The sequence below is a fragment of the Panulirus ornatus genome, chromosome 18 (assembly GCF_036320965.1).
Source record: "Panulirus ornatus isolate Po-2019 chromosome 18, ASM3632096v1, whole genome shotgun sequence".
Lineage (NCBI taxonomy): Eukaryota > Metazoa > Arthropoda > Malacostraca > Decapoda > Palinuridae > Panulirus > Panulirus ornatus.
Genome location: NC_092241.1, coordinates 9,119,401 through 9,131,767, shown reverse-complemented (window position 1 = coordinate 9,131,767; position 12,367 = coordinate 9,119,401). Strand labels below are relative to the sequence as shown.

The 12,367-nt window shown below is 43.0% G+C and overlaps 1 protein-coding gene across 13 annotated transcripts in view; it reads left to right on the top strand.

Annotated features, from left to right (window-relative positions):
- Positions 1-12,367, top strand: part of LOC139754988 (uncharacterized) — a 346,758-nt gene that overhangs the window by 310,582 nt on the left and 23,809 nt on the right. For all 13 annotated transcript variants that reach the window (XM_071672870.1, XM_071672864.1, XM_071672869.1 and 10 more), the window contains 2 exons: positions 1,625-1,751; positions 1,939-2,009. In XM_071672870.1, the coding sequence (XP_071528971.1) occupies positions 1,625-1,751; positions 1,939-2,009 (198 nt within the window). The remainder of the gene's footprint in view (positions 1-1,624; positions 1,752-1,938; positions 2,010-12,367) is intronic.

The following is a 12,367-nucleotide window of genomic DNA, read 5'->3' as shown; positions in this document are numbered from 1 at the left end:
GGAATGGGAAAATAAAGAGAAAAATAAACAAGACAAGAAAACGTGTTTGCAAAACATTTATGCTCACAACGTAATGGCTTGGTTCCCCCATAATGGATGTCACTTTGTGGCCTTTACCTCTGTCTGACCCCGTCTTGCTGAACTTGATTAGATGTAAAACTTTATTATCTCCTGATGGTGTAAGTTTAAACCACCAATTGTATGAAGGCGGCCATTAGTTCTTGATACAAGTATTGTGTGCCCAAGCATTTCGTTGCACAAGACCTTTTGTCTTTGACCTTTACCTTTGACCCCGATACATTTTTTTTTATCATTTATTGGATTATATATACAAAGTATCGTACATACATGTATGGTTAATTTTCAATCACTTGTTATGAAGATTCTACATACAAAGATCGTTAAGAGGTAATGATTTACACATAACCTTTATGAACCTTACCTTTGACCTTTGATCTCTATAAAATTAATCACTGTAGACCTGATGTTGTCATGTTTTTAGTCAGTAACTAATTACTCTCTTCAGATATTGTGTACATGAGTTTAGTTTAATTTTTACTGCACATGACCTTTGATCCTAACCTCCAAAAAATCAACTGCTGTAGACCTCTTTATGTAGTATCTGTGGTACAGATTTGGCCCTTATTCATTCTGTAGGTCTTTAGGTGTTGTGGACATAAGGATTTATTGACTTTGATCACAATACCTTGTGACCTTGACCCTTGACTCTCTGTCCTCGACATCTGTATGAGTACAGAACTTTATACACAGTGTCTGTAATACACCTGTAGTCCACATCCAGCTGCTCTGTCACGAGGTATTGTCCACACCAGACATGAACGACAGACAAACGGACGGACGGGCAGGGGTAAGTCAGTAAACCCTGTCTGCTGCGCAGGGAAAGGGACGTGAAAAAGAAAGGTAGATAAAGATTTTGTGGTCTCAGGGAGAAGTGTATGGTGTGCTGCCCGTAAGGGGAGGAGTGTAGGTGTATGGTGTACTATTTCTAAGGGAAAAATGATAAGATGTATGGTGTACTGTTTCTACGAGGAAAAGGAGGGGGGTGTTGTACATTAAAGAATAGGTGTAACCTAGTACTTTTTTATTAGAAAGTTCATAATTTCTCACACGAGTGATACAGTATGTCTTACAAGTTTCAAGATTTACGAGAGCCGTTATTGTCAATAGTTAATATTGTTTATGCTCTTATGAGCGTGATGTTTCATCTGAGATAAACATTGATGGACTCCTGCCTCTAGGAACATTATACACCATTACTGTGTTGTGGGCCATAATGCCACGGTGCGACTCTTTCTCAAGTTAAACAACGGATGAGGCAATAAATTTTGCCGACGTAAACGCTTTCAAAATCGAATCAGATCCTTTGATAGATGAATTTAGAAAAAATATCGAATTAATTTTATTTTATAGAGAGAGCTTAGGTGGGACGTATGTATTTATATGTATATACGAAGGAACACGGAAACATAGAGACAATAGTAAAGTGACACTCTGCTTCCTCTGCCACTAAACACTGTAGACATATAAGATAATTTTCTTAATTACTGTAGAGGATGTGACGTAAGTGTGTGTACTTAGACTTTAGTCCCTCTTCCTCCTGCAGAGCACGCGGGATACTGGAGGTAGGCCAGCAGGTGATGGAGTCATTCAGCCACAACATGAGGGGCCTGGTCCACCTGTTGACTGGGCGAAGCTCTCCTGACGCCACCCATACCTCGCCACCCTCTCCGGTCAGTACCGCCACACCAGCTTCTTAGAACCCCATTGAGAAATACTGACTGTTAAGCTGACCCTATCTCAGTATATCATAGGAAGCCGAACACACTTTCCTCTCAACATTGCTGAAAATAGTGTTCCTTTTTGTCGTCCCGCGGACAAGTGTAATGCTAGCGTGTAATACTGATGATCTACCGGCAGGACTCGCGCTTCTTCACCACCCACCAGAAGCCTGAAGCCATCATCAGCCCAGGAGGTTGTGGCTACGGAGGGTGAGTACCAACCACCCTACCTCACCTTGTCTCACTTCAGGTCATCTTCAGGAAAAATGCCATTGGTCTCGGTTGTTCTAATAAGTTGATGTTGTGAGAGGTCTGTGAAACGCCAGATTCTCTATTGATTGGACGTAACTGACCATGCCTCAACACGAGGCTGCAGAGTTTCGAATCCTGGTTGCAGCAGTCGACCTGCACCCAAGCCATGTGTTCATCTTCCCCTTTCGGGACTGCTCGATAGATGGATACCTGGCTTAGGGTAGTGTGTGTGTGTGTGTGTGTGTGTGTGTGTGTGTGTGTGTGTGTGTGTGTGTGTGAGTAAAGACGTGTTTCATATGTACAAGGTATACAGACGAGACAACGCTAGTATGAAGCCACACTTCCCATACCACACATACAGTCGTCAAATAGTAATGGCATTTACTTCTGCCACACTGGTTTCGCCTCGTTGCTTGTGAAGGTGACAACAGATAATGTTGGAGTTGGGTTGAATGATGGTACGGGATTACCATCTTGTTCGTTGATGGTGACTGTGTTATACAGTGCTGTCCTTACCCTGGCCCAACCCTCTGGTATAATAAGTGAGGCCGCTGTCCTCACCTGGTGAAGGTCACTCTTGGGACCTCCACGCCACGTGACTTTTTAATGCAACACACACACACACACACACACACACACACACACACACACACACACACACACAGCATAACTGTAGTACTGTAGTCTTGTCCACACCTGATACTCTAGGCTTTCGCCACAACACCACAGAGGAGATTGTGTGGGCGGACGTAGAAGGGGGTTGATGTATCTCGTGTTGGTGGTGGACGACGACGCCCAGGTCAGCCCCTAAGCTGAACCGCCCCCAGGCACTCCTCCCCCTCCCAGCGGACGACAGTTACGTCACCACGTTATGTAAGGCGAGGGACGCCAGCCTGGCGTGATGAGTGTGGGGGGCGTCGCTTGTTAGTTTTTTTTCCCCCTGCTAGGGAACGAAGAGGAGGAAATTAATGGTCAGGAAGGAAAAAAAAAATTGATGATGGGAGCAGGGGAGGATTGGCCTAACCCCGTCTGCTTGTACCGGTGCTAATCATCAGGGAAGCAGGACAGAGGGTAACGTGCTTTGGTGCAAGCAGGTTTACCGCATGTGACAATCAGACCACAATAACCATTCTACAAGTATCCACTGGCCACTCTAGCAGACTTATCTCTTGCTAAACTGGTTTAGATTTGTTCCGTAGAAGAACTCGCTCTTAATAAACTCTAGTTTTAAGAGCTTTGTTCTGTTTGACTATTGCATATGGAGTAACTGGCTTTTTTAAATATGAGTTGATGTAAAGATTTTTAGATAGCCACTAGTGTAGGTAACACAGATTCCAGGGTACTGAAGCCAACCTAACAGATCCCTATGTACCTAGGCCAGCCTAGCAGATCCCTGTGTACTGAGGTCAGCCTAGCAGATCCCTGTGTACTGAGGTCAGCCTAGCAGATCCCTGTGTACTGAGGTCAGCCTAGCAGATCCCTGTGTACTGAGGTCAGCCTAGCAGATCCCTGTGTACAGAGGCCAGCCTAGCATAGAAAACCAGGTGGATGGTTTCCATTTTGTCTGCTGCGTAGGTGTCTTGCTCTGTGTCATAGTTTATCGTAAGATTTGTGATGATGACTCGTCATTGTACGTAGTGAGTGAAGCATTTGTGTCCAGTTCGTCTTGAGGTTTGGTTATATATTTTAACTTGTTTCATTAGTCTTTACATGTAGGGTCAGACACGATGGTGTGTGCTGGGAATGAATTCTACACAAATTATTCATGTCTTTAGGTTCTCTGAAAAGCATTTGTACTCCGTCAACGAATCTCCTTTAACATCAGTTTATTGAGTAAAATCATAATAAAACAGATACCGTCTTTCAAAGGATGAACTCGGACATCTCAAGTAAAAATTTTCGATACACAGATGTGAAACATCGTTGGTACTGAACGCGTTCATAATGAGTTAAGGAGTTAAGGAACAACAAGACAAGTTAGAGTGCCTTCTAATCCGGACATGGACAGCGTCAGCTTGTAGGTACGCGGTGGGCCAGCCACCAGGGTTAGCGCATATCCATAGGGTGCGCCAGAGTAGGATCTTGCTGCGTACTATAGTACCGGCAAAACGAGTTCCTGGACACAGATCTCTACTGTCCTGAGGGAGGGTCAGAGGCGAGGCTAGTCACCATTGCTGGCACCGAGTGTGGGCAGACATGATCACTCTGGCTCACAAGCTAGCATCTTACATTAAGTGGGTCACCCATTGGCTGATGTGATAAAACGATAAAAATCAATAAATCACAGTTTATGTTGAACTCAGCATATCTAAGGTATGAATAGGTTTGGTGGTACGTCAGATGTAGCACTGTCCTCACTTACGACGGTGTTGTACAGTGTACGTAGATGTTACATGAGGCATGTATGGTAGAGACGACAGGGGGAAGTGCCTGGTAGGCCAGTGGTAGCAGCAACCCCCCTGTGTGACCCTCACCAGGCAGGTAATGATGTTAACTGCTTCAGTTAATTTCATTACTTCACAACATTAAACGTTGTATCTTTATTGGTAACATACCCCTCCCTTCCTGCTCGTTGCTTTTACGCATATATACCAGAGGATTCTAGATAAGGTTGGAGAGTCATGGTGGTGTTCTGTGCTGGCGGGTGAGGGAGCCTCAAGGGTACACGTGGAGCTTGTTTCATTCCTCGTACGCCCAGCACCATCATCATCTCGTGGTTGCTGGAGTTCACATACGTATATTTGGGGCTCACATACGTATGTTATCCGGAGTGGCTAGTGAAGAGCTTCGTCACACTCGTTGGAGAGGGATGATATCACAGCCATAGACCTTGCCGGGGTCTTTCCCTCATCTTTATACAGTAGTGGACAGGACCGCCGAGAGCTGGCGTGGGCGCAGCTGCACAGGCACAAATAAAATCAATTTCAGACATCCCAACTCGACTGTTTCACCTTTTCTTACTCTCTAGTTTTCCTTTCGTCACGTATTTGTGTCTCAGCGCATTTTGGAATCATAACCGTTAAATAGATTGAATTAAAACAAAGGTCTTTTTAACAGTTGTTATGGCAAAAAAAAAAAAAAAAAACTACCAGGCTCTGGCTTAATAGTTATAAAAACTAACAACCTCTGGCTTAATAGTGTTATTGGAAATAATGATACCCTCCAGGTGAAGTTATTAAGAGTAACAATCTCTAGCATAACCATTATTTACTCTGATAACCTTTAACCTAGGTCATTAAAGCTAATAACCTCTTCCTTAACTATTATTTAAACTGATAACCCTTAACTTATTAAAACTAACAGCTTCTTCCCAAACTATTTCGTAAGTTGACATCCTCTAACATAGTTTAATGAAACTTAACAGCCTCTCACCTTAAATGTTATGTAAATTGACAGCCTCTGACTTAAGTGATAAAAACTAACAACCCTTACCCTAACTGTTTTGCAGCCTGACAACCCTTGACTTCTGTTATAGAATTAACAACGTCAGTTATTTATACTAGAACCTCAAACTTTGTTGATAAATTTAGCAACCTCACGCTCAACAGTGTTATTTAAACTAGCTTGTCTTGACTTGACACTCGTTCAAGGGGATATATATATATATATATATATATATATATATATATATATATATATATTTTTTTTTTTTTTTTTTTTCATACTTTGTCGCTGTCTCCCGCGTTTGCGAGGTAGCGCAAGGAAACAGACGAAAGAAATGGCCCAACCCACCCCCATACACATGCATATACATACGTCCACACACGCAAATATACATACCTACACAGCTTTCCATGGTTTACCCCAGACGCTTCACATGCCCTGATTCAATCCACTGACAGCACGTCAACCCCGGTATACCACATCGCTCCAACTCACTCTATTCCTTGCCCTCCTTTCACCCTCCTGCATGTTCAGGCCCCGATCACACAAAATCTTTTTCACTCCATCTTTCCACCTCCAATTTGGTCTCCCTCTTCTCCTCGTTCCCTCCACCTCCGACACATATATCCTCCTGGTCAATCTTTCCTCACTCATTCTCTCCATGTGACCAAACCATTTCAAAACACCCTCCTCTGCTCTCTCAACCACGCTCTTTTTATTTCCACACATCTCTCTAACCCTTACGTTACTTACTCGATCAAACCACCTCACACCACACATTGTCCTCAAACATCTCATTTCCAGCACATCCATCCTCCTGCGCACAACTCTATCCACAGTCCAGGCCTCGCAACCATACAACATTGTTGGAACCACTATTCCTTCAAACATACCCATTTTTGCTCTCCGAGATAATGTTCTCGACTTCCACACATTCTTCAAGGCTCCCAGAATTTTCGCCCCCTCCCCCACCCTATGATCCACTTCCGCTTCCATGGTTCCATCCGCTGCCAGATCCACTCCCAGATATCTAAAACACTTCACTTCCTCCAGTTTTTCTCCATTCAAACTCACCTCCAAGTTGACTTGACCCTCAACCCTACTGTACCTAATAACCTTGCTCTTATTCACATTTACTCTTAACTTTCTTCTTTCACACACTTTACCAAACTCAGTCACCAGCTTCTGTAGTTTCTCACATGAATCAGCCACCAGCGCTGTATCATCAGCGAACAACAACTGACTCACTTCCCAAGCTCTCTCATCCCCAACAGACTTCATACTTGCCCCTCTTTCCAAAACTCTTGCATTCACCTCCCTAACAACCCCATCCATAAACAAATTAAACAACCATGGAGACATCACACACCCCTGCCGCAAACCTACATTCACTGAGAACCAATCACTTTCCTCTCTTCCTACACGTACACATGCCTTACATCCTCGATAAAAACTTTTCACTGCTTCTAACAGTGTTAAAAATCAACTTTTTTTTTAGATACCAGTTTTCAACAGTAAATTATTATCTAGTTTGGAAGTTAATTCTAGATGAGCCTGATAGGATTTTTTTTTTCAATAGAATATCTATAGTCAAGATCATCGAGAGCCGGTGCCCGGCATCCGAATCTTGCCTCGTCCGTGCACTGGGGCTTTCTTGAACATACCGTGCGGGCCCTGGCAGTTACCACTGACATTCATTATATATCATTACTTTACGTAATTCGTAGCCAGCATTGTTAGACTTGAGCAGTGTTAACAACTTGAACTATGTACTTCATTACGATGTCCGAAAGGGGGCAAGAGGGGTTTCTGTAGTGAAGGCGCTTCCAGCGAAGTTGTCTCAGATTATTTTAGACACCACACAGAGGTACCTACCTTCCTGTCTCGGTACTGCTTCCTCTGAGCACTCATCCAAGAAAGAATTAGTACACCGTACTGTGTTGTCAGCTTGCTCTGTAATTTATTTGTTACGAAACTACCGAGTGTGAAAAGGTATTGTCATTTAATATAGGCGGTGCCTCGAAGCCCGTAATTTAAGAGGCCCAATATAGGCGTGCTGTCAACCGGTGCAACGGATCTCGTTGCCCCAGCAGTTTGGCGGGCCTCCTAGCGATGCCCAGCTGACTTCACATCAGGTAACATTGACTGCTCAGTAATCTCCGTGAAAGAAAAGTAAATAAATGAAATCAGAGCAAGCGGGAAGTTCACTTCCTCTTGGAAGTTTAGGCTAGGGTGTCTGAATGTACATGGATGTAACGAGGAGAGACACTTATTATGTTTAGGGAGAGGAACTTGTATGGCTTGGCTCATTGTGAAATTAAGTTCAAGGGAAGTGGGTAGAATGATTTGGGAATATCCGAGCAGTGGAGTCTAAGGGTTATTGTGAGTGAGAGGAAAGGATGGGGTGTCACGTCTGCTGAGGGAGCAAGGACGGGAATGTTAGTACATGGAAGTTAGTTCCAGACTGATGTTGGTGAAAATGAGAGTAGATTGCGAGAGGTGGCTGATAATGCTTATGTAACTGGTAAAGAGAAGTGAGGAAGAGTTAGAAATTAGATTAGAAATTTTTATGTAAGGAATCGAGTATTGGTGGAAGATTTGAATGCATGAATGGATGATGTGGCAGTGAAGTGCATAACTGGGGCTTGGGATACTCAAATTAAATGAAAATGGTGAACAGCTTGTCGAATTGTTTGCTGAAAAAGTGGGTACGAGTCCATACAGGAGTCTTACTATCTACTAAGCCTTATTCCGGCTCGCTCTTACCTGGTGAGCAGAGCCAACATATATCTTCGTAACTCATCTCTTGTCCACAACAACAGTTCCCTCGCTGCTCAGGGGTAATTTTCACCTGCAGACATTATCATAACCGAGGAGGGTGTATGAAGCAGGGGAGGGTGCATGAAGTAGGGGAGGGTGTAGGATGTCTATATCGAGGAAGGGGGGGGGGGGGATATGGAGATATAGGGTGTCGAGGGAGGCGAGGCAGCAGGTGTGTCACGTGGGGTAGGGAGGGAGGGAGGGAGGGGTTACTACTGTTGCTCCTCACGTGATGCCATTCCGCCTGGCAACACTCCTCCACCGTAACCCTCACACCACCACCGCTGCACCCACCCTCCCCTACCTAACACGTCCCATGACCATGTGATATCCATACAGTGTACTTAGATATCTCTGTATATAATTCTTACTCATGGAGGAAGGTATGTGATGAGTGGGTGTCACTGTCCGTCTACCTAACCCCTTGCTACGTGCCCTTCATTCTCACCACCACAGAAATGCTTCGTGTGTGTAGCCTTTCAAATTTAAAACACTACTCCAGAGCCTCACCACAGTGGCCCATATGCGGAACACCTGATCAGAGACGTAGCCAAACTTTTAAAAGATATACTTACACACGAGATTGGTTATTGGTATCCACAAACTATTTTGCTCAACAAACATTTAATGTAGATAATATACATATAGTAAAAAACGAGTGCAAGCCCACTTGCCATGTAGCGTGATCAAACTCCTGGATGACAGCTTTTGCGTGTACTTTTTTCGTGGTGGGTGTGGTTTATTCTTGCTACTTTCAGACTCTTGATACACCCTGTATTACAACTAATCTTCCATTTACTGAAGTAACCGTAACTACTAGTAATGACATCAGCATTACCATCCCTCCATCAAAGTTAACACTGCCCGCAGCTACCCTACTGCCAACACTTCCCATCTTAAAACAACATTAAGAAACAACTTCCGTGCCCCTAACAAATTCTTAACTAAAATTAACACCACTTTATCTCGATCAGAAAGTGCGTAAGTCTGCAAGAATATGTTCTTACATTTTTTTAAAGTTACAAGGAAATGTCCTTACTTCATGCCTTTTCTAATGATGTGGGACATCTGTCTGTTAGGTATGAAGTAAAAAAAAAAAAAAAACCGCATAATTAACCGATATAAAACGATTGTATTATTGAAAGAAATGTATAATTATCGCAGGAATGAATATGTTTTTCATGAGGGCTCGGAGAAAAGTAACCGAAATTATACGGACGTACGTATATGCGCATGCTTATCTACCCCGATGCACGAGCCAGCAAGGGACGGTAGGTGACGGCCTCTTTAACTCCTCAAGTTACGTTCTGCCGTGGCCACGCCAGCCTCCCATCTGTGCCTACCAAAATGACATATGTTTCTTATACGAATGTGATGTATGAAGTTATGAGGACACACACACACACACACACACAAAGCCTTAAAACTCCATTCGTGGTTCTAAATAGAATTATTAACAAATCTAGCCTCACTCAGACAAAATGGCAGACATTGCGTAAATTAATATCATTTAGAGAATTACGTGGAGAACAAAAAAATTCGTGCTATTAAAACCATTCCGGGCCGTAAGTAGCATATCAAAAAGTCCTTGAAGGTCCTGGAACTAGCCCAAGGTTAACAAGTACATTAGAAAATCTGTCATTTTGGCTGAGCTGATACCTTGGGAACCAGGTGCTCTGGGCTAATTTGTTAGCAACGGTGTTTTAAATGCATTGTATTTCATTGTAATTGCCTCCATCTCATTCGTATAAGTAATGCGCGTCATTTCGCATGAGCCGAGACACTCATAACTGGTAAAAAGATTTTCGAATAGAGCTGGTCAAAGAAAATTAAGCGAACACAAAAATAATTGCTATTATGTGCTCTATTATACAAAAGTTTTACTATTCTGTGTTTCTTTTCCTAATTGTTTGAAGTTAATGTCTTGTTCCAAGCTGTTCCGGTATTTAACTCTTCCTCATTAATGCTCTTGACTTCACCATATTAAAGACACTATTATAACTGGGAAGTAAAATACACTAAGTTCGTCTTTCCACAAATAGACAACTTGTCAGATTGATAATTTAGTTGTGGAGATTCATTGTCCTGCTCACATCCTGGCTAGTTTCAGTTTTTTCCATATCTGATCAAACAGTCCTCAAGTTTAACAATACTATGTTAGAGTAACCACTCTATATGGTGTACCCTAGTGAGTGTGGGTTTATAGTGCAGTATACCCTAAATATGCACGTCATACTTCAACCCTGTTAGAGAGAATGTTAATAAGGAAAACCTCCCGAAACTCAAAACCAAGTGATCATTGCATCTCTGCTGCTGAAATCCTCAAAAAGTGGTCATCGATGGAACGTATTCCACAATCCTTTTCTGGGGTCATGAGCATAGGAGAGAGGATGATTGCTTTTCAATATATATATATATATATATATATATATATATATATATATATATATATATATATATATATATATATATATATATATATTGCTTTGTCGCTGTCTCCCGCGTTTGCGAGGTAGCGCAAGGAAACAGACGAAAGAAATGGCCCAACCCACCCCCATACACATGTATATACATACACGTCCACACACGCAAATATACATACCCATACCTCTCAATGTACACATATATATACACACACAGACACATACGTATATACACATGCACACAATTCACACTGTTTGCCTTTATTCATTTCCCATCGCCACCTCGCCACACATGGAATAGCATCCCCCTCCCCCCCTCGTGTGCGAGGTAGCGCTAGGAAAGACGACAAAGGCCCCATTCGTTCACACTCAGTCTAGCTGTCATGCAATAATGCCCGAAACCACCGCTCCCTTTCCACATCCAGGTCCCACAGAACTTTCCATGGTTTACCCCAGACGCTTCACATGCCCTGATTCAATCCATTGACAGCAAGTCGACCCCGGTATACCACATCGATCCAATCCAATTCACTCTATTCCTTGCCCGCCTTTCACCCTCCTGCATGTTCAGGCCCCGATCACTCAAAATCTTTTTCACTCCATCTTTCCACCTCCAATTTGGTCTCCCACTTCTCCTTGTTCCCTCCACCTCGGACATATATATCCTCTTGGTCAATCTTTCCTCACTCATTCTCTCCATGTGCCCAAACCATTTCAAAACACCCTCTTCTGCTCTCTCAACCACGCTCTTTTTATTTCCACACATCTCTCTTACCCTTACATTACTTACTCGATCAAACTACCTCACACCACATATTGTCCTTAAACATCTCACTTCCAGCACATCCAGTCTCCTCCACACAACTCTATCCATAGCCCATGCCTTGCAACCATACAACATTGTTGGAACCACTATTCCTTCAAACATACCCATTTTTGCTTTCTGAGATAATGTTCTCGACTTCCAAACATTCTTCAAGGCTCCCAGGATTTTCGCCCCCTCCCCCACCCTATGATTCACTTCCGCTTCCATGGTTCCATCCGCTGCCAGATCTACTCCCAGATATCTAAAACACTTTACTTCCTCCAGTTTTTCTCCATTCAAACTTAACTCCCAATTGACTTGACCCTCAACTCTACTGTACCTAATAACCTTGCTCTTATTCACATTTACTCTTAACTTTCTTCTTTCACACACTTTACCAAACTCAGTCACCAGCTTCTGCAGTTTCTCACATGAATCAACCACCAGTGCTCTATCATCAGCGAACAACAACTGACTCACTTCCCAAGCTCTCTCATCCCCAACAGACTTCATGCTTGCCCCTCTTTCCAAAACTCTTTCATTCACCTCCCTAACAACCCCATCCATAAACAAATTAAACAACCATGGGGACATCCCACACCCCCTGCCGCAAACCTACATTCACTGAGAACCAATCACTTTCTCTCTTCCTACACGTCCACATGCCATACATCCTCGATAAAAACTTTTCACTGCTTCTAACAACTTGCCTCCCACACCATATATTCTTAATACCTTCCACAGAGCATCTCTATCAACTCTATCATATGCCTTCTCCAGATCCATAAATGCTACATACAAATCCATTTGCTTTTCTAAGTATTTCTCATACATTCTTCAAAGCAAACACCTGATCCACACATCCTCTACCACTTCTGAAACCT